The sequence below is a fragment of the Podarcis vaucheri genome (assembly GCF_965113315.1).
Source record: "Podarcis vaucheri genome assembly, chromosome: 10".
Taxonomy (NCBI): Eukaryota; Metazoa; Chordata; class Lepidosauria; order Squamata; family Lacertidae; genus Podarcis; species Podarcis vaucheri.
The window spans coordinates 28,514,423-28,541,596 of NC_138748.1; the positions used below are offsets into that span (position 1 = coordinate 28,514,423).

The 27,174-nt window shown below is 44.1% G+C and overlaps 1 protein-coding gene and 1 long non-coding RNA gene across 4 annotated transcripts in view; one reads left to right on the forward strand and one right to left on the reverse strand.

Annotated features, from left to right (window-relative positions):
- Positions 1 to 466: 466 nt before the first annotated feature.
- On the reverse strand, positions 467 to 2,901 carry LOC309541773. The gene is made up of 2 exons (XR_014223916.1): positions 2,783 to 2,901; positions 467 to 1,746 (listed from the first exon to the last, which is right to left on the reverse strand). It is a non-coding gene; the product is annotated as an uncharacterized lncRNA (long non-coding RNA).
- Positions 2,239 to 27,174, forward strand: part of HMGA2 (high mobility group AT-hook 2) — a 138,671-nt gene continuing 113,735 nt past the window's right edge. The window contains exons 1-3 of one of the 3 annotated variants that reach the window (XM_082239914.1): positions 2,239 to 3,140; positions 5,568 to 5,654; positions 21,965 to 22,015. In XM_082239914.1, coding sequence (XP_082096040.1) covers positions 3,012 to 3,140; positions 5,568 to 5,654; positions 21,965 to 22,015 — 267 coding nt within the window. In that variant the 5' untranslated portion in view covers positions 2,239 to 3,011. Of the gene's footprint in view, positions 3,141 to 3,205; positions 3,916 to 5,567; positions 5,655 to 21,964; positions 22,016 to 27,174 lie in introns of those variants that run through there. The other 2 variants (XM_082239915.1, XM_082239916.1) reach the window with 2 other exon arrangements.

Genomic DNA, 27,174 nt, shown 5'->3' on the forward strand with positions numbered 1-27,174 from the left:
CAGGTAATCATCAGCATCTTCAGGTTTTCCACTCTCTCATTTCCCTGATCTTCCTATCCACTCTACCCTTGCACTGCCCAAAGCCCTAACATTTTCATCTTGAGTTGACCCTGTTGCCTCTGAGGTGTCCATTACAGCCAGCTCAGTCCCAAGTGTCCTCCCAAGGGCCACTTTCCCTCAAGTCCATCCTCCCAGGGGCCACATGACAGGGATGGGTGGGGCCAGAGGCAATGGATATGACTCCTCCCTTTGGACACTAGTCTACATTCCACCCATACAGTGGTCCCTCTCTATCTGCCCTCCAAACAAGTGAGGCGAATTATCACTGTCCAAGGACACCTTCTGGCCACAGAGGCATGTGAGCAGTTGGGAGCAGGAGGACCAGTAAGAGGTGTGGCTTGGATTAATTTTGGGGTAGATCGCCAAATATTTTGGAAGGTTGAATAGAGAAGACTGAAGAGCTACATTTGGCCTCTCGGTCTCGATGCGTTTGGAGTTGATATTTATCAGTGGAAATCGAACTTAACAACGAGCCACCCATTTACACACAGACATGCAAGTATACACATGCATCACATAGAAGAATGTTTTCTGTATTCAGATAACTTATAATAGTCCCAAGTATCAATATTGTTTTTGTGGCTTGCAGATCTCTAGCACAGATTGGCTGAGCTTATGGGATAGCTCAGAATGTTTGTTCAGGAAACTTAAGCAGTTTACAGGCAAATTCTGTGAGGAACGAGAATGCTGTCAGCCCAGCTGAGGTTTAAAAACTTACACTGAGAAAAGATTGTAGGAGGTAAAGAAGCTCAGAGGCAAAAGGAAGGGTGCAGAATGAGCAATGGATTTAAGCGGGAATGTGGATAATAATAATAATTTTATTTTTTATATGAAGCAAGGTATGAGGAGAATAAGGTTTGAGATGAGCGGATGAGACTACTAGAACTGAGACATTGACAATGCCCCGGGCAGGCAAGGGCCTGTTGGACTACAACTCCCATCATCAGCCTCACCCAGCATCATTGATATTCAGGGATGATGATGGCTGTAATCCAGCACCAAGGGCACCAAGTTGGGCAAGGCTGGTCTAGAGTTTGAGGGCAGTTCTGCCATTTGAGGTTTTTGTCACCATAGCATTGTGAACGGCAACCAGAACGAGCCAGGAAAGGCCACGAAACAAATGGAGAGAGGAGATAAATGAATGTTGTGTGGTGATTTTGATCCTAACTTTCCAGTTCTTTGACCAGTCGGTTAATTTCTTAAAAGGTAGGAAAAAAGGGATCAGAACTCACCCATCAAATAAAAGTGATCACTAATAATAAAAAGTTATGTCAGAATATGGTCAACCAGGTATAAGAGGCTAAGCCATGGTTTGACTTGGCATTCCATGTGGACCCTGAATTGTTGCCAGTCTCTCCCAAGCAAACTATGGCCATCAAACCAAGAACCACCTTGGTTCTGGATAGGGCAGCAGGGCTGGGGAGACAGCAAAATGGATGCCATTTTTTTTCCTTTGGGTACCCACAGCTTTGTTCATTCAGGCTAAGCCATTGTTTGGCTTAGCGTTATGTGTGAACCCAGCCATAGTTTGGTGTGCGTAGAGCAAGATTCTCAGAAGCAACCTTTTCTTTCTTTCTTGACAGTGTCCACCGTGCCAACTTCTTTGGTACCTCTGAATAGCAGAAAGTGATGCTTTTCCCAGGAGGAAATCTGAGTCACCTTAGTAGTCGTTTTGAAAAATGCCACCTAGAAAAAGCAACCCCTGATTAATTTATGGAGGTTTTCAGAGGAGAAGAGCAGAACCAAACACACTGTGGCTGGCACAGAGCAGGAACTGTTAACCCCGGGAGATAATTTGAGTTGTACTGGTCTCTGAGGCCCAGTCCGACCCCAAAAAGGCTTGTTGTATGTGCTGGGAGGGAATTTCAACAGTATTTGCTGGCCTGGCCCCAAAATGGCTACCAGTACCAACATCTGACAGGTACCAGTTGTAGTTGCTGCATTCCTGCTGGGCACCAAAACTGATCGGCCACTTGAGGAGTTACAGGGGGGCTGCGCTTCCATCCATTGCTGCTATCTTTCTAATACTGTAATTTCTTTGGTCCAAAACCAGCCCCAACCGCCGTCCCCCCGGTAGCTTTGCCGTCTCCTTTTCCTCATGGTGGCCTTTCCCTCCGCCGTCCCCCAACGCCCTCCCATTTCCCCATTCATTCATTTTTTTAAAAAAACCTCACAACCCTCATCCCAGTTGCCACCGGGGGCAGGGATCTCCTATTCCCATCCCCAGCAGGCAGCTCACTCCCAGGCTCCAGCATCGTGGTGGTTGTTTTGGGGGTGGGAGGAGGAGAGAGAGAGAGAGACCCTTGTCGTCCAATCCCTCCGCGCTTATCCAACTATAGCTCTATTTTCAAGCCCCCCCCCCCCGCTCCGATCTCTCTTCCTCTCCCGGCGTGCCTGATTCAAGGCAGCCGAAAGGCGCGCTGGGTCCTCTGCGCGTCTTTGCCATGCGTCTCCTCTGGAGCTGAAACGCACCGGAGGGCTGCGGAGCCCCCGCTCGCCTACGACGAGGAGCGCGCGCCTCCCGCCCGACCGCCCACCCTTCCTGCTCTCTCGTGGCGGCGTTGCAAGCCAGCCTCGACTTCTCTCCCCCCCCCCACAGCCCCCCGAAAGCAAAAAAAGGAAAAAAGGGGGGGAAAGCCCCCTTCCAAAAGCTGCGTCCTCCTGCCTTTCCAAATTGCAAAAAGAGGCTGCAGCAAACACCCAACACCACCATTATTATTACCACCGCCGTCGTCGCCACCTCCTCCTCCTCCCTTTCTCCTTTTGGCAGCACCAGGACGTCCGGTGTGGTGCTTCTGCTGCTGCTGCTGCTGGGGGCAGCGCGCACGCGAGCTCGCCTTCGGCGCCTGCCGCTTTCTTCCGAGGTGCCTGGCCGGGCGGGCGGGCGGGCGAGCGAGCGAGCGAGCGCGGAGGCGACGAGAGCGCGGCTGCAGCCCAAGCCAGGAGCCACGATGAGCGCGCGAGGCGAAGGAGCCGGCCAGCCCTCGACTTCGGGAAGCGCCGCCGCCGCTTCCCAGGAGCAACCTGCCACCTCGGAGCCCCCGAAGAGGGGTCGCGGCAGACCCAGGAAGCAACCCCAAGTTAGTAGCCTGGACGCGGAGAGCGCGCGGAAAGCCGGGTTGGCGGAGGAGCGGGGGGGGGGACACACACCGGGAGGGCACGTGCCCGGCGGCGAGGAAGCGGCGCGTGGTTGGAGATGCGACGGTGGTGGTGGTTGCTGCTGCTGTTATTGTTGTGGCGGCGGGTGCATTTGCTGACTGCGGGAAAGAGGATGCGGGGGGGGGGGGAGTCCCTCTTGGCGAGGACAGAGGGACGTGTGTGTGTGCTGGGTTGTCCGTCTGTCTGTCTCTCCAGGCGCGCGCGCGCTTGTTTCTTTTTAAAAGGCGAAAACTTCCCTCGGCCTTTCTCTATTGTGTGCCCGGGAGGGTTTATTTGGCTCTGGAGCGCAGAGCAGCTCGGATCCCACCAACCAGCGCTCCGAGCAGATTTTTAAACTGGAGGGGTGTGCAAGGGGAGCAGCAGGCAGGCTGGACTCCCCGACTGCCTTTGCTACGTCTCAGTCTTTTGTGTGTGTGTATAGTTGGTCTCCCAGAGGGCACTGCCGACCCGTCCTCCTTATCTTGGCTATGGGGGGTTTAAAAAACGCGCCACACTCCTTCGGTGCATATGTACAAAAGGAGACCCTCCCTGATCGCCTGCATGTCTGCGTTATCACATTCCACCCCACGCACCGGGAAACTCGGCTTGCTTTTTTTTTTTAAGGAGGGGTGATTCTGGCTTGGGAGACCCCCCCCCCAATCTCCTCGGGCACTTTCCTGCAGTCCACAATCGAGCTGGGTTTTGCTCGCCGAGCATGTAAGAAAGACGCCTGGCTCTCGCTGCCTCTTTGCACAAGGCAGTGGGAACGCCAGAAATACTTTGTACTTCTCTAAGTAAACAGGCCAGTGGGGATACCGGGCTTTTTTCTCTACTACACACACGCACACAAGTCTGCGAATGCAACCAATTAAGCATTGCAGTTGTAGCTCTGCGGAGCCGGCATGGAGAAAACTGCATCCTGGCCGGCGTTGCTGCTGCTGCTGCTGCTTGCAGTGTTTTCGAGATCCTCGGAAATAGCGATCGGGCAATAGGGATACGCGAAGTGCATTTAAAACTTGACTTCCGCGGGCTTTTCTCTCCCCCCCCTTTCTTTTTTTTAAAAAAAGTTTACTTCATTCATTATCGTCAAACCACTTCCTTTCAGAGCAAATCAGATGATCAGCAAATCGATCTGAGCCCAGAAACGCCTCTGAAAGGGCGCCTCTTAGAACGAGGGTGGATGAGCACCCCCAAAGTCCTCACGCCCAGCCGCTCCTATGTCCACCCCCCCCTTTCTCGAGCGAAATGCAATAAAATACCTATCGGAAGGATTGCAAGCCCCCTCCCCTTGCGTTACCTTTGTTGAGCTATCACGACGTTCCTTCCCTTTCCCAGCTCACCCACCTACTACCGCAGCTTGTTTTTTTTTTTGTTTTCGCAAAAAGTGTGTGTGAGAGAGATTTGAGAATGGAATGTTTAGGGTTCCAGTGGATTTCACAGAAAGAGCCCCCCCCATGTGTCTCCCCTCTTTCCCCCCTCCCATTCAGTGTTCAGCATTGTTTCTGTTGTGACTCCTTTGGAAGGATATTGTGTCACTAAATTTCCTTTCTAGCCCAAGAGTTTACCAATAGGGAGAATTCCAAGACTCCTTTAACAAACTGAATTTAATTAGTCTTACCGCATCCTGTAATCCAAATGAAATGTTCAGTATTTGGAAGTGGATGTGGAGGAGATGGATATATATTTTCTTTTAGTCCATATGATTCACTGAATAAATATTTGGAATATCTGAAAACTGAAATCATATTCAGATGATGATTTTATTTACTATCAAACAGAGAAGCCATTGGGGAACAGAGTGAAAACAACCAGTTTTTTTATACCTTGAAGCCCAGGCTTACCAGGACAGTGCTCTACACAATATACAACATTAAGCTATAGAACAAGACACAACTCTCTTCGTAACTTTCAGATTTTTTTTTAAAAAAACTATAATTTAGACAGACTTCAGTATTTTAAGTTCTTTCATATTGGAAATCTACATTGAAGTTAAACCTCTTATGTGATTGCAAATGTAAATCAAATGAGTAATTATAAATTGATTGTGAAAAGCCATGAATGGTTAGAATTGCAAACGTCATCCTTTATTATTAAGGTTGGGGAAGTTTATGTAAAGATTGGAGAGAGTTATCCAAAGTGTCAGAACATACACACATTTTCATTAGTTTGTCATTCACTCCCAGTAGGCATGAACAATATTTTAGTAAAATGCACTCACGTTAATGTTTTTCTGCTCTTTTTATTTTATTTCACTATTGAAACTGATTGAGTAACTGACACTGTTCGTTTTGTGCATGTTAAGTGTCCTACCTTGTGTTTCAGATCTTTATTGAGATTCTTGCCACAATAGCATGTTTTCCTGTGTTTAGGAACCAATGGGAGAGCCATCTCCTAAAAGACCAAGAGGAAGACCTAAAGGAAGCAAAAACAAGAGTCCCTCTAAAGCAGCGCAAAAGGTGAGGTTTGCTCATATTACCACCCACCTATCAGTCAATGTCCAAAGGATTTCAGTTGTGGAACATCTAATCTGCAGAGTTTGTGCCATTTTAATAATATTTCATGAAGGGGTGTTGTAGGAGGAGCCAGTACATTCCGGGTCAGTTTTCCTTCCATTCTGAAATTAGCAATCCTTGGTTGCTACTTAAACATATTTAAGTTCTGCACTCTAGGGTGCTGCTGTAGAAGAAATAAAAATTGAGTGCTGAGAATTAAGTACATTTTGAATGTCTTATCACTAAAAATGCTAATTCTGCAGGCTTCTATGTTATATCCAAACTGTCTGCTGCAGCTGAGTGTTTCATTAAACGTGTGGATGGGCATAAAACCAATGATGGCTTGATGAGAATCAGGATGTTTCTGAAAAAGTGTTAATTATCAGAAATTATTATAGGGCGTGTTCTAGGGCACTATGCTAACTTATGCCTTATGTTGTTTGCTGGATTCATTTTGGAGGCAAGTTTTTGAAAGAAAATAGAAACCATCATTACATTTTGAATATTGTCAGGAGATGGGAGAAACCAACAGATTAGTTGTAATGAAGGGGTGAATCCTTTTCGTCCTCAGTTGGTTTTTGAAAAGACTTTCAGGTTCAGTGGAAATGAAAGACCTTTTTTATCTAACAAATGTACAAATACTGGGCTAATAATTTTTTTTTTTTACCAGGAGAATACTAGTGACATTAAGAAACAGTTGTATGGAGCTTTGAAAATAAACACTGGAGTCATGTTTCTGTAGACAAGTCACCCAGCAGTTAGCACCAGCACTCTTAATTTACAAGTACAGTGGTACTTTGGGTTACAGACGCTTCAGGTTACAGACTCTGCTAACCCAGAAATAGCACTTCAGGTTAAGAACTTTGCTTCAGGATGAGAACAGAAATTGTGCGGTAGCGGTGCGGCGGCAGCGGGAGGCCCCATTAGCTAAAGTGGTACCTCAGGTTAAGAACAGTTTCAGGTTAAGAACGGACCTCCAGAACGAATTAAGTTCTTAACCCAAAGTACCACTGTATATTGTTGAAAACAAAGTCTTACCAATCCTGGATGTCAACTGTGGTGTATGTTCTTTAGCTGTGTAATTGTTAGAAGCTATGTGGCAGAATGCCTTTTAGAATACTGTTGTGGGCTCCTCAGATTATAGATAATTTTTAGTATGGTGGTTTGTGCTTGTGGGAATCTGTCCTGTTATGTTTGATAGTTTTCAGGGTTATAAAATACCACAGCAAGTTATGATAAATTTTATTTTATTTAGGGACTGACTGTGGTCTTGTGTCTGTTTTATTTTAACTTTTGGATATCATTACAGAAAACCTTTCCCTTCTCTCTCTCTCTCTCTCTCTCTCTCTCTCTCTCTCTCTCTTTTAATTTGCTCTTCCCCTTTTCTCTCTTTAGCAGCTGAAGTTTAAAAAGGTATATTCAGCCATCTAAGTGGTCCATTCCCTTTTGTTAAGGGTTTTGTCATCCTAGCCTCCCTTTAGCATTCTTAGTTGGCTGTTCCTCATATAGTTAACATCTGAAGGACCGCAGGGATGGTTAACCTGCGGTCCTTCAGATGTTGTTAGACTCCAGCTCCCATCAGCACCAGCCAGCATAACCAGTGGCCAGGAATGATGGGAAGTAGAGTCCAATAACATCTGAAGGGCTGTAGGTTAGGTACCTGTGCTTTAGAGATATATATCCAAAAGAGATATATATCTACAACTCAAAGTAAGTTCTATAATTTTGAACCTCTTAGGTTGCAATCATACACACACTTACATGGGAGCGCAAATCCCACTGAACACACTGGGCTTACTTCTGAGTATGTAGATATAAGATTACATTGTGAGTGGTCAAGCAAAAATAAGTGTTAGGGATAGTCTTTATAATATGCAGTTAAAATTGCGTTTACAGCAAGGGACATTTAAACGTTTATAGAGCTTAAACAACAAATAAACTTCCTACCAAACTTATTTTAAGGCACACCCTATTGATTTCAGTGGGACTTAAAAGGATGCTTAGGATTGCAAGCCTATGGAGAAATAATAACCAGCCTACATTTGTAGGAACATTTTGGAATATAAAGTGAGTTTTAGGCAGAATTACAGACTGAAGCAGTTTAATTTTGGAGCTGCAGAGTTTGCTAAGTTTGTGAAGACAAAAGCTGCTCACTATTGTTCACAATAAATTTAGTCAAAGGTCAGATCATTGCTATTAAAATATGGTAATTGATGATTTTAAAGGTACCAGTCTGACTTGACTTTAGTTTCTTCAACTGAATCATATCAACATTGCTTCATTTATGCTGGGTATAAATCAGTTGGGTGCCTATGGAAATGAATAGAAGTTGTCTAATATTTCAATGTGGCAGCTGGGCAACTACCATTCATTGAAACTGGGGCTATGTAAGATGTTCCAAATGGACATCTTAGTAAATAAACATTTAGTAAACCTTTCATAGCAAAAATCATAGTAAAACTTAGTAAAACCTGCATGCTGGTTGAACTCAAAACAAATGATCTCTGTCTGATATTTTTGTTTATGCAGTTTAAATGTTCACATATGAGTTGGTTTGTTATCTATTTTTAGAAAGTCAAAACTTGGTAGGAATGCTTGCATGTAAGGAAGTATATACTGTACAGTGGTAAAGGTAAAGGTAAAGGTACCCCTGCCTGAACGGGCCAGTCTTGACAGACTCTGGGGTTTGTGCGCCCATCTCACATCTATTGGCCGGGGGCCAGCGCTGTCCGAAGACACTTCCGGGTCACGTGGCCAGCGTGACAACGCTGCTCTGGCGAGCCAGAGCCGCACACGGAACGCCGTTTACCTTCCCGCTGGTAAGCGGTACCTATTTATCTACTTGCCCCCGGGGGTGCTTTCGAACTGCTAGGTGGGCAGGCGCTGGGACCGAGCAGCGGGAGCGCACCCCGCCGCGGGGATTCGAACCGCCGACCTTTCGATCGGCAAGCCCTAGGCGCTGAGGCTTTAGCCCACAGCGCCACCCGCGTCCCACTGTACAGTGGTACCTCGGGTTAAGTACTTAATTCGTTCCGGAGGTCCATTTTTAACCTGAAACTGTTCTTAACCTGAAGCACCACTTTAGCTAATGGGTCCTCCTGCTGCTGCCACGCCGCCGGAGCACAATTTCTGTTCTCATACTGAAGCAAAGTTCTTAACCCGAGGTACTATTTATGGGTTAGTGGAGTATGTAACCTGAAGCGTATGTAACCTGAGGTACCACTGTATAACCAATCCTATTCTAGAGATCTGTGTGTGCATTTGGATGTACAAGTTGCCTCATTCATTCATTCCAATGGAGGGAACAGACCCACTTTTATGGAAGATGGTTTACACAGGTGTACCTCCTGCATTTGAATGAATGAGGAAACTCCATATATGAACAGCATGGTTGCGTTGCAACTTCTACACTTGTAAGAATTCCCTGGTTTTGTGTCTAAGGTTAAGGTTTACACCTTCGTGTGATGCTAGCATGACATACCACGCTCATCCTTCAGAGCATTTGGAATTATTGCAAAATATCTGTTCTTTAAACAAAAGCAAAAAGCTTCAGTTTTTAGGATGTCAACTCTTGGAAATCATTTGTATCGTTGTGAGGCATGCTTGTTCATTTTTTTAAAAAAGCTTCCATATGGTTTTATTTCCATCTTTCAAAGCAGTGCTTGTTCACTGCTGAAGAGCATTTTACCCTTAAAGATGGTTCTATATGCAGTGAAAAGTGGCTGGAATTTCTGTTGAAGAATGGGTGGCCTCTTTTTCAAAGGGAGCTAATTGAAATGTATTATGCCTACAACATGCCAGATAAACGTGCAAGGCTAGAATTCACAGAGGAGACCTAAGAAGGCACTCATGATTAATTGATCAGGTGTTCTCTTGCAGACTCTTGCACATCATAATTAAAAATGTATTACACAACTGACAGGGAATTTTTTTATAAAAGAAATGCACATAAGGAGGTAGATTGCTTTGTTATATTTCAACAACAAATACCTTTAAATCTTTGTCTTGGAATGTTGATTGCTGTGTGCATTTAAAATTTCTTGGTGCATGGTGAGTTTTTGGTTAAAAAAAAAACAAACTTGCAGGGCTTGTGTCTGGACTTTGAAAACTGGCCTAAAGGCATTAAAAATCCCCAAATTGAGCTTGTTAGGAGATTAGCAGTGTGAAACTTGACAATGCATACAAAATGCTGCAGGAACATTTGAGCAATGTGTTTCATGCCCGCTGAACAAATCTCAAGAGTGTAGGCAGGTAAAAGCAGTCATGTAAAATCCATAACTAAATGAATTCATAATCTAATAAAATTTGTAATGTTTGAATCCATGCAGAAATTATGGTGAGAGATAACAAATCAAAAGATGAGAAGTGCATTCACTGTGTTCATATATATTTAGAGCTGTGCCCCTCCCCCCAAACAAATTCTGACGTTATTACTTGAAAACCTATTCTCTAAACATTTGGAAATGGGTAGCTTATGTTCTATAAAGGCACCCCGTAGACATATTTCTGAAAGGATATAAATATCACAGTTCCTGCTCTGCATGTAGGTTTTTTTGTTGTTCATGTTCTGGGCTTGAGCTTGATAAAAACACAGTGATAATTAACACCTACCTAAGAGGTTAGAGGTGATGCCAGATCAAGTTCATCCTAGTTTTAAAAGTATAAATGTATTTTGAAAATAAATGTTTTATTAGGGTGAAATTAAATAATGAAAAGCAAGCTACTTTAAGAATAGAATTCTTGTAACATTTGTATTGGGGCAAGACATATTTTGTGCTAGGAAAATGGGCTTGTGAGTCTTTAAAACAAGAAGCCAAGATTGTGCTTTTGAATATCCTTTAAATATGGTTGTTTTCTATTCCTCAGTCAATTGCCTACAATCAGACTTGGACGATGAAGCATGATTCGCAAATGTAAACCTTGTCTATATGTAGACTGCTGCTTATTTAAGTTTGGGTGAAAAGAGAAGTCAATCACTTCTTTTGCAGTCAAGATCACAAACACAGTGTGGCAGTTTTAACAGGGTTTTTATCTGTCACACCAATCATCTTTTTGTTTAAAAAGTGATTCCCTGGTCCAACGATGTAGCACATTGTAGAACTGGCTGTTGTTATGTTACCTTCACTTAATCATTTTCAAGTTATTCCTAGACCGTTGCCAGATATGATCTTGATGATCTGGACTTCTTTTTAATGTAGTATATAAAACAGAAAATATTTGACAGATGACAGACCTAACCAATACTTCAGCTTTAGTTTTACCTTGCAATTGACTTTGCACCAAATGCTGTGACCACATTGGTAAGTGGACAATATGGTGGTTGAACAGATGGTTATAAATTGTGGTCCAGGTGAAGCAAGTCATGTGGTTTCTTTAGTATGTACAGTTTGTAACTGCATCCACATTGACTGTGCCACTGCAAAGCTATTTAAAGTCAACTGAGGTCTGGTGCAGTGAATGCTTGGTGAACTGGGTGTAAGGTAAAGCAGGCATTTGACTGCTTCAGCAGGTATGAATTCACTCCAGTTGCATTCTAAGCATGTCAGTTTGGCTCTGGTGACCGGCCTTTCGATGGGGCAGTTTTTGTAATGTTGCCCCTCCCTTTCCCCATAGAGGTTGGAGATTTGGTTGATGAGTAAGAGGCATATTTGACTTTCGTGGAGTGCATTATGATGTTGACACTGGAGTCCAGCAGTAAGCAGAATACCAAGTTAGAGGCTGCAGGACCACTGGCTGAGGACTTGGACCAGGTGCCTAGCTTTGAGCCTGATACGGGTGAATAGGGGCTCCCTGAACTTGACAGGCAGGAGGCTACTGAAATGCAGTGGTGCCTCGCAAGACGAAATTAATCCGTTCCGCGAGTCTCTTCGTCTTGCGGTTTTTTCGTCTTGCGAAGCACGGCTATTAGCGGCTTAGCGGCTATTAACGGCTTAGCGGCTATTAGTGGCTTTAAGAAAAAGGAAACGAACTCGCAAGAACTCGCAAGACGTTTCGTCTTGCGAAGCAAGCCCATAGGGAAATTCGTCTTGCGGAACGACTCAAAAAACGGAAAACTCTTTTGTCTTGCGCGTTTTTCGTCTTGCGAGGCATTCGTCTTGCGAGGTACCACTGTGCATACTATAGCATCAGGACTTACTAGAAACACAGCCAAGACCCTCAGGTTGCACATAGGGTGGGAGACCATGTAGTGAAGGAAAAGCACCTGCCTTCAGCTATGCCTTTAAGAGTCTGCAGTTCCTAACAAATGTGTCCTTTTATAGAAGAACTGGAATGAAGGCAGTGGCTCAACATGTCTTATCCAGCCCTTGTCCAGCAGCAAGCTGATCATTTTGAGCTCTGCTTTGTTGTACCCCATTGATTCCTCTTTAGGAATATAGTCTGCTCAGCGCGATTCTGAAACGCAAAGTCTTCTGTCTTGGAACGGATTAGAAACAACACACACATTTTCATGTCACAATCACATTGATTGTAGCACATCGGTTGTAGCAAAAGGACATAATCAGTGGATCTAAAATAATTGGTGCATAAATGCATTTCATGCTGTGTAGATGTGAGCAAAGCAGTGTGCAAGATTATACCAAGTTTCTGGGAACTGCAGGTGGTGAGGGTGGTGTTGTGTTCAGCACCAGGCATCCTATAGACATCTGATTGCAGCATTCAGAATTCTCCAGGCGCCAGGAGCATTTTGCCCCTGGCTATTGGCCACTTAGGGACACAGGTGGCGCTGTGGGTTAAACCACAGAGCCTAGGACTTGCCGATCAGAAGGTCGGCGGTTCGAATTCCCGTGACGGGGTGAGCTCCCATTGCTCGGTCCCTGCTCCTGCCAACCTGGCAGTTCGAAAGCACATCAAAGTGCAAGTAGATAAATAGATACTGCTCCAAAAGGAAGGTAAACGGCGTTTCCGTGTGCTGCTCTGGTTTGCCAGAAGCGGCTTAGTCATGCTGGCCACATGACCCGGAAGCTGTATGCTGGCTCCCTCGGCCAGTAAAGTGAGATGAGCGCTGCAACCTCAGAGTCAGTTACGACTGGACCTAATGGTCAGGGGTCCCCTTTACCTTTACCTTATTGGCCACTTGCTGCCAAGTGAAGATGCCGGGGTGGCAGGATGGCACCTGCCGTCTCCACCATCGGGATGTGCGTACCTGGGGATCCTTGGCTCTTGACAGCTTTCACACAGCAGCAACACACCCTGTAGAATTCTATCCGTTATATTTTATCTGCACAATGAGAATGAATTGCAGGAACCAAAAAATCGTTTTGAACAATAGAACTTTAGAGCTGTCTGGTCCCCAAATGGCAACATTCTGTTTTGGTGATTGTAACACCTAGCTTACCGTATATATCTCAGTTTCTAATACTGTCTGATTGACCACTGCAAGAACAGGGTGCTGGACTAGAAGGGCAATTGATCTGACCCATATATGTTCCTATGTTATTATAATCAACCATGTGTCCTAGTGCAAGTCAGCTGTGGCTGATGGCTTCTGTGATCATGTGGCTTTGGGTGTTATTTCTGATTGTAATTGAACGATGGCAGGCATTTTCCTCAGGCTCACCTCAGAGGTTACTCAGGCTAGATCTTTTTCCAAATTATTTCATGAACTGCTTACAAAGATATAAATCAGAGTCTGCTGTTTTGTTTCCAAAACAAAATAAAACACCTTTAAACCTTGTATCTAATCATTCTTTCCTTTTCTCCTGTTTATAGCAAAATGTATTAAACGTTGAGTTAAATCATGCCTCATCGTGTTTGGTCACATGCTGTGATGCAACACAACCAGAAGCAAGTTGCCTTAAACTTGATCAAGGTGTGAATAGAATTAGGCAGCAGATTGAATTAGTTAAGCAGATATAGATTGCCACAGATCATGGGCATAACTTGTGATGACTTAATGCACAGTAATGGTAGAACTTAGCAAGGGGACTGTAGCCCTATGATCAGGGCCGTGGAACCTCAGGCCTGGGGGCGGAATGTGGCCCTTGAAGCCTCTTTTATCTAGCCCCCAGAGCTTTCCCCAGGCCACACTCCCTACTGATTCTGCTTTGTAGCCTCCTGGAGTGTCCCCCCGTGACTGGAATGCACCCTTGAACTCTTAATAATGCCTCTTGCTTATATAGATAAAGAGGAGGGAAGGGTATATGAGTTTATGTGGAAACTAGCGTAGTGAACGAAGGGGGAAAATTACATTTGTTTCTATGCCCACATTTGCCTCTGAACCTGCCCCTAATTAGCATGTGGCCTTGGAAAGCTTCCCAGGAGGGATTGGGTCCCTTGAGCTGATCTGGATAATGATAAATGGAGCAGTGGAGGAATCAGTTTAGATGTTGAGAGTGGCCTTGGGGATATGACTGAAGAAGTGTGGCTAGCCTAATGCTAGTAAACTTGCCAAATTGAACTGTTGGCACTTCTAGTAATATCTAGAGGAGGTTTTCTGTAGGCTGCAGGTGTGGATCTACGTAAGTTCCTCTGAGGCAAACATGGTGGAACTCTTTGCTCAGATGTGCTATGGCTACCTGAACTTTCACGGAGAGGGCTCCATCTCTCTGTTTTCACGAGCTACTACTATCAAGTTCAGTTGGAAGATGGATTCCAAATAAGATGTTGGCTGTGCAGCTGATTCTTGGCTATGCAGGACTCTCTTTGTGATTGGCTGGTTGTTGGTCTTTGCAGAGAGGCCTGCTCTGTACATTGAAGCCCTGATAATCAGCGGAGAGTTGGTGCTTCAAAGCACCTTGCCTCCAAATCCATTTCTGGCCCAGATTCAACTTCATCGGATGTCCGTATATGATATTGGCTGTGTGGCAGGTGGGCTTGGCCCAAGTGACGCCACAGGTTGGAGGTTCCCTCTCTGTTCTGTAGTCAGTGACTGGCCTTTAGTCAGGGCTACTGCATTGCTTTCTAGGTGACCAGTCAGCTCTCTTCACTCTGTTTGCCATTGGTCAGTTTTGAGTTAAGGAAATCCACTCCTTGTTACATAAGGCAGTTGTGTTTATTTTGGTTTATTTGGCTATAACTTTTGATAGAATAAAGATAACTCAGCGCAGTTTGTTGCATTATAGTTTACATTAAATTATCCGTCTAATGATATATACTTTTATGGTATTATTCTTAAAAAGACTGATGTGATAAGCCCTCAAACCTCAGAAATACAACTTTTCCTAAAGGTTTCCACAATTTTGTCTATTAGTGTATCTAAGAAGGTTTAGCAGGATCTTTTCCCATAGAACATTTGAGCACAACAAAATCTGGACCATTGAGGAAGACCTAGCTCCGTTAATGTTCCTAGTAGCTTCATTTGTGTCATCCATTACAGAAGCATCCTCATATTACTGGTGTAAAGTTTTTGCCCCTCTAAGGAAAGGAAAAGTAACATGAGAACCCCCCAGACCCCTTGTAAGTCATGGCTGGTTTAAAACAACCCTCCTCTTTGAGGTATTGTCGTATTGTCTGTTCTGTCTGGAATTGCCCCACATTCTAGACACAACATGAATTGACACCAAAAAAGTACATAAAATAAACGTTGGCTGACTTATTTTTCCCCTCTAGAATACAAATCTGTGGTGGGTTTTTTCTTTATCTCTTTCTTGAGTAAAATAAAATTATATGTGAGGAATGTTGACTGTACCACATTAAGTGACTGGACGTTCTGACCTCTTAACAGCTTTAATCTTTAAGAAATACTTCTTTCCAAATAAAATATTTTTTGACTCAAAGGTCATCTGGTCCAATGGCCCGCATTGCAGGAATTTTAATATTGTGTTTTAATGTTGTAACTGACCCTGGGACCTTAGGATGAAGGGCAGGCAAATAATAATTATTTTGTTTTCAACACAGTTTATAATTGGGAATGAGTCTTCCAGTATTTCCTTTTCTTTCTTTCTTTCTTGCACAATCCCAATTGTGTTTTACTTAGGAGTAAGTCACACTTGGGGACGCGCGTGGTGCTGTGGGTAAAACCTCAGCGCCTAGGACTTGCTGATCGTATGGTTGGTGGTTCGAACCCCCCGCGGCGGGGTGAGCTCCCGTCGTTCGGTCCCAGCTCCTGCCCACCTAGCAGTTCGAAAGCACTCTTAAGTGCAAGTAGATAAATAGGTACCGCTTTATAGTGGGAAGGTAAACGGCGTTTCCGTGTGCTGCGCTGGTGCTGGCTCGCCAGCTGCAGCTTCGTCACGCTGGCCACGTGACCCAGAAGTGTATTCGGACGGCGCTGGCTCACGGCCTCTAGAGCGAGATGAGCACACAACCCTAGAGTCGGACACGACTGGCCCGTACGGGCAGGGATACCTTTACCTTTAAGTCACACTTAGTTTAATGTGGCTTAGCTTCAGTTAAACATGCATTTCTGGCCACATTCATACCCATAATTACTTGGGAATAAATTGCATTTAACCCAGTGGAACTTACTTTCAAATAACTATCCACGGAATTCGCTCACGTGCCTTTCAGAGTGGGGATATCATTACTTTCTGTTGGTTTATCACATCATTCCATATCAAAAAAGCAAGACCTGGAATGTTTCAGTGTTTTCTTCCTCTCTCTGAGAAATGTCTGGTGTGAAAAATACATCTTTGGGGATGCGTAAAAAGAGTGTTCCTCTGGAACGATATTCATTGGCAGTACAGCACATAATCTCCGTTAGGACTATCTGAGCAGAAAAGTAGGAAGATCTAGTTCCTCATTATGTATATAATTGACTTTTAAATCATGTAACTACATGAAAATGAGCAAAGTATCATCTATTAAATGATTAGCTGGTGGCAAATATCCAAATATCTCTTTCAATCTCTGTATTTTTGGGTGGGGTGTGGGGAATGCAGTGAACCATCACCCTTCTCAGAAAGTGCCATTGTATGTTCTGTCTGTTTTGTGATATGCCATTATGTGATTATCTTGACATTAGGTAATACAAGTGATCTGTGCTTTGGTAACTTCCGTTCAGATTACTACAATGCTCTCAAAGGCAATGAATGTACTGCAGGAAAGCTTTAGGAAGAGAGTATCAGCCTGGGGTTTCTTGGACACTTATGCTTGCCTGCATTTCTGATTGTAATCTCTAACCCCTTTTTTCAAATGCAAAGTCGGGTTTTGCAGCTAATTGGGGACTTAGTCACAACTTATCCTTAATTAAGAGGGACATATAGTTTGTTTGTTTGCTTATTTGCTTTCTTTCTTGCTTACTCTGAAAGCCTTAGCTCTCCCAGGAATTTACCTATTTATTTATTTATTTATTTATTTGTTTGTTTGTTTGTTTGTTTGTTTGTTTATTTACTGTATTTTTTGCTCTATAAGACGCACCAGACCACAAGACGCACCTAGTTTTTGGAGGAGGAAAATAGTAAAAAAAGTATTCTGAATCCCAGAAGCCAGAACAGCAAGAGGGATCACTTCGCAGCAAAAGCAGCGATCCCTCTTGCTGTTCCTGGCTTCTGGGATAGCTGCGCAGCCTGCATTTGCTCCATAAGACGTACAACACATTTCCCCTTACTTTTTAGGAGAGAAAAAGAGAATCTTATAGAGCAAAAAATATGGTAATTTGCATATCACCCTTCATCCACAGATCTCTAAAGCATCATACTGCACCCCAAACAACAAATATGCTTACTTTTCATAAACAGATCTCCTTAAATACATCCAAGGGGCAGGCATGACTGTGTAAGAAACCCAAGCATGGGCAGCAATTAGTATTTTTTTGGGGGGGGTGTATGACCAATAATGCTGTGTGTGAATTGAGAGAAGCTCCCCACCATCTCTTAACAGTGGCACTGAGGATGCTGGGGCTCATTGGCCAACAGTAGCTGGCCATAAATGGATGTATCAGTCTACTTCGGGTCTACGTCACGTTGGCACATGTGCACTGATAAGTCTGTTCCATCCCATTTCCGCAATGAAAAAAGTGCAGTTAACCAAGAAGAGAGTCAGAATATTTGAGAAGTCTGAAGGCCAGTAGATCAATTAAGTTGCAATCTGGAAAAGTTGCCCAGCAGGCCACTTCATATCAGAGTTCACATTAATTTGTTCAAGCAGCCCTACTGAAGGAAAAGTGTTTCCCAACTTGCTTATTTATCAAGAGAATAATCAACAATAGTTTGCAAGGGAATTCTGAGAGGAGTGTGTATGTGAGATGTCAAGCTCAGTGTTTAGTGTGAATGAAGCACAAGCCATGATAACTATGCATTGGAGGCCTCTCCTGATACACTCCTCTACATATTATGTTGTATTTCTGCTGGAAACTGAGGGGTGTAATCATCAGAGTGTTTGCAAGGTCATTCTTCTTTACGATGCATCTGCCTAAGACATTGGTTGCAAGCTACACATGTGCCTGTAGATGACTTTTCTGGCATCTGCAGACTCCTGATGACTTCCTTCCCCACTGAAATAAAGCTTGAAAGAAGCCTTCTGTTGTAGCCCCTGAACATTTTGGTGGGGAAGGGAGGCTTAGCTCTCCCCTCACCAGTTGTGACGCTTCCACAAACACCAACAGAAGCCTAATTGCCCTGCGGGAGGGGTGGAGGCAGTGTGCACGAGATTGTGGTGCATGTACATGGCTGGCGTACACAGATAGTGACCGCCATAGTTCCTCTAGTTCGCAAATGTTCCCCTGAGTTCCAGGAGACTGGTGACTCTTGGTTTAAGATGACCAAAGACCAATTTGCCAGACTAAAATGCTTTTAAGGGATTAGATGGGAAGTTCAAGTTCCTATTGAGGGATGGCTGCAGTATTTGTGGCAATCTCCACTAGAATTTGGTTATAACCAAAGCACAGATAAGTTCTCTTGCGTAGGCAGCCAGGGCTTCTTTAATGCGTTATCCCAAGAAAGTTTCATCTTACACTCACCACTTTAAAGATTAAAGAGGAAGTTGCCTTTTTAACAAGTTTGAAGTGATAATTTTGCCCTACAATAGTGTGAATTTTATATTTTCACACGTTTCTCCTTGGTGGAGATATTTGGCTACATTTATTTGCTTTGAGGGTAGCAGGGACCAACGGCAGTATTTTCCCAGCTTTGCGTGGAATTCCCTTTACATGGCATAGTCATGTACAGAGATTTGCCAATAAGTAAACTGATACATTAAGATGATAGATTCCCGAAGGAAAAACGAAAACACATGCATACACTATTAATTACAGGGCATAGGCACTACTGGGATTAGATGGGATTTCTTAAAGCCTAAAATGGTGAGATGTATGATAAAGCCGTGTTAATCACAGCTGTAAAGGGAGTAAAAGGAAATTTCTAAATCTCCCGGTTCTGGAGGAAATCTTGAAAACGTAACTGCAGAATATCTCAGAAAGACTCAGAAGCCAAAAGAGAAACAAGATTAAATCCTATGGGTGGAATTCAACCTTGCACTAAGGCATTTGTTCCATCAGCGCAAGTATTTATACTTGCTATACAGAACAATTTCCCCTCTTACATATTGTTCTGAGGGGTTTTCCTGACCCAAAGCAGACGTGGGGAGGGTATGCAGGGGGAGGAGGGGTGGGGGAAAATCCCATTGTGCTGGTTTCCACTGGCACAACTGCTAAATTGAATGTGGCTTAAGTACTTTTAAAAATCTTGCCAATTTTTTATTCCGAGATTTATCGTTTTGATTTATTAACTCTGGATTGTATCAAATGAAGGCACCTTTTAGTTAGGGAGCCTCTTAAAGCCCTACTGGGGTGGGGAATGGCATTCCTTCCTGGAACACTTTCCAGTGGCAAAAGTGGCTAGAAGAAGACATGTAAATCTTACTACTACTTTTTCTTTTACATTAAGCCAATTCTTACACACTCTTCTATCCTCTATCTAGACAGGCAAGAGGCATTATCAGATTTTTATCTAATTTTAATTTTATTTTGTTTATGCAGTTTATATACTGCTGAACTACAGTTGTCGCTAAGGGGTGAGACATTCAGGGACACATTCCCGCTAGGAAAAAACACTTGGAAGCAGGGCCAGTGAGGGATGTGGTCTGTTGAGAAGGGTGTGTGCCTTCGAGAGTCACAACAGGCATATGGAGAGACATGGAAGGCTACATTTGGCCCTCAGGTTCCCCTGAACTACCGGTATATCATGGTCAGCAGTAGAGCAATTGTTTTCAATGGGTCTCCTGCAAGTTTGCTGGCTCTTGGGGGCCAATACACTGTGGGTCCCCATTTTTTTAATGTTCAGAGGGTTCCCCGTGTGACATCAGGATGTTGCATGGCATCAGACGTGGGGGCCCTCAATCCTCTGGACAAGATGGTGCCTCTGGTCTCCTGTGAGTATGAGCTAGTCAGATTCAACCTTCTTTTTCAACAGAGATGCAAGCTATTGAAAGTTGTAGCCCAACTTTGCCCATTCTTTTCCTGATTGCTCATATTTAAGGAGGTGTACACTATCTTAAGCAGTAATGATTTTTAAAACCCTAAGCACCACATCTGAAAATAACACTCTTCTACATCTATTTATTTCTCAGGTGTACTTAGTCAAGCCAATACTCCTCAGCCTTGTCTTGCTCACCGTCTTTCAGCCCTTTCCGTCATTATCTTCATAAGTGTAAGGGTACTCCTGACCATTAGGTCCAGTCGTGACCGACTCTGGGGTTGCGGCACTCATCTTGCTTTATTGGTCGAGGGAGCCGGTGTACAGCTTCTGGGTCATGTGGCCAGCATGACTAAGCCGCTTCTGGCGAACCAGAGCAGCGCACGGAAATGCCATTTACCTTCCCGCCGGAGCGGTACCTGTTTATCTACTTGCACTTTGATGTGCTTTCGAACTGGTAGGTTGGCAGGAGCAGGGACGGAGCAACGGGAGCTCACCCCGTCACGGGGATTCGAACTGCCGACCTTCTGATCGGCAAGTCCTACCATTATCTTCATACTGGAAAGTTAATATTAGGTTTACAGGAATGTTGTATGCCCTATTATGTTAATGTAAGGAAAGTTATATACATATTACATGCTATGCAGGTTTTGGTGTCTTCGGGTGTCTTCCCGTGTAAGAGTCGGGGTGTCTGTGCGACGTTTCGACGAGGTCTCACTCGTCATCTTCAGGCTGGTGCTTTCGGCTTCTTGTTACTGGAACAGAGCAGAATCTGGTGTTTGAGTTCCTATAAATACATGCTATGTATATACAGTGGTACCTTGGTTGTCGAATGTAATCCATTCCGGAAGACAGTTCGACTTCTGAAACGTTTGAAAACCGAGGCTCAAAGGGCGGTCAGCAAAGTCAATGGAGAGAAAAAAATGACTTCCGAGGCACATTAGAAAATGGAAGCAATTATTTCCGTTTTTTTGGCGTTCGGATTCTGAACCTTTCAGCTCCCGAGGCGCTCGAAAACCGAGGTACCGCTGTATATAGTATTTTAACTCTAGCTATATAAAACTTCAGCTACATAATTCTTGCACACACTCAGTTGGAAGAGGCAGCCAGTGATGTCGGTTAGGCTTGCGTATGAATAATCACACATAGGATAGGTGAGTGTTGTTAGCGAGCCATATTAATTTATAGCTGCTTTGCATGCAGTTAGGAAAATGGTTTATGCACATAACTGCCAAAGGATCTGTGAAGGTGCAGGGGAGATAAAATGTCTGTTTACACGTAAGATGACACATTTTTAAATTAAAGAATTAGTAAAAAAGAACGGCCACGCTTGCTTTTATTAACTTGGTCTCTGATGTCAATTAGAATGACTGCTCAGTCCAGACATATGTATCGAAAGGGTGAGGAGGAAGATGGAAGATGTAATAATTTAATTAATAAGGATTCTGTGTTTGTGAGTGTCCACTCCAATTTCCCTGGGAAGTCAGCATTCAAGTCAGGGACAGATCCTGCGTTTCCTGACTCCCCAAGCCCCAGGCTTTTGTGTTAGCTGCCATTACTAACATTTTTAGTTTGTTTTGGCCTGCAAAACAAAGGCAAGTTCTTTAAAGAGATATGTCCAAAGGATAGTCTTTGTCAAGCATGTTGATTTGCTTTTCCATACATTCTTATCAATAGTCTAGACACAAGGAGAACACAGTGAATAGTCTATCATTTTTAAAGAAGCAGTTTCCTTCCTTAAACAAAGAGGTTCTCAGTCTGTTTTACGAAAGGATGGGAGCAGCATTTCTCTATAGGAGAGAGAGATAACAAAGTGATTTTTCTTTGTGCCTCTCATCTAATCAATAGATAAATAAAATGAATGCTGTTGTGGGAAGTATGCACTGACTATATATTAAAAAAAAACCCAACCCACCAGAATTGCCTAACAATATCATATAATACTTTTGAACTACAGCACGTATCTTGTGTGTTTTTTTACAGAAAGCAGAAGCTACTGGAGAAAAACGACCAAGAGGCCGACCCAGGAAATGGGTAAGTATTGCATTTTTAGTTTTTATTAAATTAAATTTTCCTCTTTTAAGAATTCAGCAAGGTAACTTTAAAAAGAAAGAAAGAAGGCAGCTATTTCGTTTAACGAACGGCTGCGGTCAGTTTGCCTCGATCCAGTGAACCAGACCCCATCATCAGAGGTTGGCATTGGCAGGCATGTTCCAGGGCCCGTGAATGGGTGGAGGGCACAGATTGCTAATGCCAGGCCTGAGATGGTTGGGGTTAGCACATCAGAAGTGGAGGGAGAGAGAGGTGGCACAGAAGGCGGACGCACATGCTCCCTATAATTGCCTTGATGAGTGACCTCCCCCCACCCCCAGCGTGAGACAGGCTATATATGCTCATTATCCTTGTATGATGTATATATATCCCCACCCCTTGTAATGGCCAGGGGCAAAAAGTCTGTGTCTGACAAGGTATCTGTACTACTCCTTCTCCCCACTGCCACCATCACTGCTCTTCCATGTCCTTGGAGCCTCCTGGCCAAACCCACTCCCCTCCACACTATGGCAATGGCAGTGAGTCATGGAAAGGGATGGGACCTGTGCAAGTTCTGCAGTGAAGGAGAGGAGCAGAGACCCATAGCAGCACTGGAGCCAGTGTGGTGTAGTGGTTAAGAGCGGTAGTCTCGTAATCTGGGAAACCGGGTTCGTGTCTCCGCTCCTCCACATGCAGCTGCTGGGTGACCTTGGGCCAATCACACTTCTCTGAAGTCTCTCAGCCCCACTCACCTCACAAAGTGTTGGTTGTGGGGGAGGAAGGAAAAGGAGATTGTTAGCCGCTTTGAGACTCCTTCAGGTAGTGATAAAGCGGGATATCAAATCCAAACTCTTCTTCTTCTTCTGGTGAGGAGCAGATTCTGGATTGGGGAACTTGGGGCTTCCAGAGCTTGCTGGACTCCAGCTCCTGTTGTCCTCAACCAGCATGGCCATTGGTCAATGAAGATGGTACTTGCAGTCCAACAAAAATCTGGAGGGCCACAGGTTCCCACCCTGATGTGCATTTATAGGGGGGCAGAGGGGCTCACTAGAGGCTTCTTGAATGGGACTCATGAAAACCTGCAGCACCCTTGCTGAGAGTTAAAGGCAGGTGAGGAGTTATCGCAGCTTCCTACCTTTAGACTCTGGGAGTTTGCTCAAAGACACATTTTACTACTGTTTGCTGGGAGGGGATATCTGTGTCTTATCAGCATGAATGAACCTCAGCTCTTCCCTTTTTTCTTTTTTTAAAAGTGAGAGGTGGAGGGGAAACAGAACACTGAGGTAGTTTGTTGAGTAATTCAGTTACAAAGGTTAAAGAGTGGGGTTTATCTGGAGTCCAAACGTGATTAGGAAAGAGGATAACATTCAAACGCAGTGTATACAAAAAGCAGGTTAATAAACAAAACTCCTTTGTCTCTTTCATGAATGTCCCATAGTTTCTGGAAAACACCCTGCTCCAATCGCAGAAACCTATACCCACTCCCTCAGTGATTTATATTATTTCTCCTTTCTGGTTCACTTCATAGATGGAAAAGGCGGGCCTAGGCAGAGGCAGTTTTAGGGTAGCGCAACCAGTGTGATTGCTGGGGGAGCCAAAACAATGCTATAGAATGTAGCAAGAGGAGGCAAGGAGGGGGAGCGAATTTTAGCGTCACTGAGGGTGTCACTGAAATTTGAGAGCCCCAAGTCCACCACTGCCTGAGGGAAGCGGATTTGCACATGCAGGTCATTTTGCTAGATCAACTCAGCATCTGAGGTAAGGTCTGTGCCTCCCAGGGCCGCCACCTGTATGGAAGAGGAGGAGCTGGAGAATATCCCCTTGCACCTCTTAAAGCAGCAGTGGTGTGGCATGCACAGAACAAACACATGAAGCATGCAGGGTGTACATTCACTGTCACACATGCAGAGAATAAGACCATACACTGCTCTCTTCTTTCCTTTGCTCAGGCTGCTGCTCTTTCTGGTGCCAACACAGGCCCAGTCTCTCTACCAAATAATAATAATAATAAAGTTTATTTATACCCCGCCCATCTGGCTGGGTTTCCCCAGCCACCCTTGGCAGCTCCCAACAGAATATTAAAAACACGATCAAACATCAAAACAGGGCTGCCTTCAGATGTCTTCTAAAAGTCGCATAGTTATTTATTTCCTTGACATCTGATGGGAGGGCGTTCCACAGGGCAGGCGCCACTAGCGAGAAGGCCCTCTGCCTGGCTCCCTGTAACTTGGCTTCTCGCAGTGAGGGAACCGCCAGAAGGCGCTCGGCGCTGGACCTCAGTGTCCAGGCAGAACGATGGGAGTGGCCATTTAGGGCTTTAAAGGTCAGCACCAAACCCTTTGAATTGTGCTTGGAAACGTACTGGGAGTCAATGTAGGTCTTTCAGGACTGGTGTTAAATGGTCTTGGTGGCCACTTCCAGTCACCAGTCTAGCTGCCGCATTCTGGATTAGTTGTAGTTTCCGGGTCACCTTCAAACATTCCCTTCATCTTCTCCCTCCAACAGTTCACTAGTCATTGTTGCTCTCCAGGCAGTGAGGATATAAGTCAGATCACTACTGGGCTCGGGACCCTGGGCAATCTCAGTAGGCCTCTGATCTCCCTCCACCACAGTGTGAAGAGAATGGGATGAGCTGGGGAATGTGGACAAAAAACTGCAGTAGGATGCCAGTTGTGCTGTTGAAGAGCAGACAGTAGCCAGCCCTGTTTCTTGTGCAGGGGCACACATTAGGTTCAAAGGCTAAATTTACGACATGCAACTACTTAGAGTAGAGGAGAGTGGTATCTCTGGATTGGGCTGTGAGAAACCCCGCCTGAAATTCTGAAGAGCTACTGCCTGTCAGTGTAGATGATGCTGAAGTAGATTGGCCAGTGGTCAATCACTACGAGGCAGCTTCACAAAAGTAAGGATGTCATTTAGCCTTTAGCTGGTCCAAAACCAACTCCCCCCCCCCACCTTTTTTGCACATGGAAACATAATGGAAGAATTTTCACATTATGATGGAAATTGTAGAGGCAATTCATTCAGTGGCAAGGCAGTGTGTGGGCCCTAGAAGTTGCTCATTTAAAATATAATTTTTTGGGGGGGGCGCGCAAACCTTTGATATTGGACCTTCTTTTGAGAGATTCTTTAACCATATGCTGTAGCTTTAGATGAATGTCATCTTTTAAGAAATGAAGAGTATGCTTTTTATAGTCTGTCTCTCTGGCTTCCACGGAAAGAGTGTATTGCAAATAGCTGTTAAAGGGCCACACTTTATTTATTTATTTTGCGTGAAGAAGTTCACTGCTGGAGGAAAAGCCTATTGCATCCTGCTGGTGCCGTCTTCACAACCATAAAGCTGATGGTGGAAGCAAGGATTGATTGGCACGGTTCAATTTTCCTAAGCCCACAGGGTCTTCTCGCCAGGGACAAGTGCGTCCAAAAGTGAGTGTTGCCACCCAACACTCTTTACCCAAGCCCCACAGCCCCATGGGATGCCTGTTGCCTCCTCCGCCATTTGCTGGTGGGGACGCAAATATCCCTTCCCTGTTCATCAGATGACCTCATGAGCAGCGGAGGGGGCAATTGCCTCACTATCAAGGTGCAAGACTGGGAGGAGTGCTTTACATGTTTCTGCCCATCCTGGTGTCATGTCCACATTATCTTTTCTTTTTACCATTTATGCCAAAATGTTTTTTGGGGGGTAGGGTAGGATGAAAAATTTGCTTAGGGGCTGGCTCGGGTTCCCTGGCCAGGAGTCAACCACCCCTGAGTTATATTATTGAATCTATCAAAGAGTTCTAAAGCTCATGGTCATATATTTTTATCAGAAGATGATAAATTAGTGTTGTTACCCTTATCTAGTAATTATTTGTGGATGTGGGAGATCTGATGCATCTAAAGGGATACACACCCATACCTGCGAAAGGTGTGCATAGCTCCCTCCATTGAAGTTAATGCTTTATGGAAGGATCTCCAGATATATAATGGACCACACATGCAGAACTCTGTGTCGAGGGCCATGTATAAAGAGATGTAAAAAACAAACAAACGGAGGAGGATGTTACCTAAAGCCATATGGCCCTTTGCATTTTAACAACCCACCTCACTTTACACTCCACCTCTGTTTGTCATACACATTTCCTTTAAACCTTTAAATTGCACTGGAGTTATTTTCGTATTTAATCCGGTGCATTTGCAGTTAGCATTCCTTCTAAACCACTCTATTATTTATAATAGGGGTCACTGAGATTTTTGTTTTTTATGATATTTGAGGTGGGGTAGAAGGTGCAAAATTACATGTGGTCGAGTTTTGCTTTTTTGCTTTTTTTTGTATAAGTCTGCAAGCCTTTCTTTTTGTGAGTCTAGGATTCTGTGTCATATGTTGTTCATCAAACTGTAAAGTATTATTTCTCCTGTTTCCTTCAATGTGTACATGCAGAGATATATTAGCTAACGGAGCTCTGCAGAACTTGTCGTAGCCAAGTCTTCCTGCCAGTTCCAACTTATATACTTTACATCTGGTGATTCTGTTTTTTTTGTTTTTTTTAAAATGGTAACTAAATTTATTGGACCAATATGATACCTTGGAATAGTACTAGTGGTCATAATAATAACAACGGCATAAAGTGCATTCTGAAGCGTGTAGTAAATTACTTTATCTTTTCAATAAAGTCACATTGCTCCTAAAAAGCATTCTGTGAAAGTAAGACTACTGGAACAAGCATAGAGCACAGTGTCATGCATTCTTTGATCAGGGAGACCCAAATACAAACCAAAATCAGGAATTGGTATCTTAGTCTCAAATGTACAAACCATTATTTGTTGCCCAAAGCCTGACATATTGGTCACAATCCAGGCAATCTCCATAGATGATTAATGCATTTGTAAATTGCCTTCCACGTATAGGTTCCAAAGTGATTTACAGATCTATCCTTAAACCAGCTAAAACAAGTTCAAGAAGAACCAGGTGTAGGTTTAAAAACAACACGGAATGACCTTTGCACCTGGTTGAGAAAGCTACAGTGGTACCTCGCAAGACGAATGCCTCGCAAGACGAAAAACGTGCAAGACGAAAGAGTTTTCCGTTTTTTGAGTCGTTCCGCAAGACGAATTTCCCTATGGGCTTGCTTCGCAAGACGAAACGTCTTGCGAGTTCTTGCGAGTTTGTTTCTTTTTTC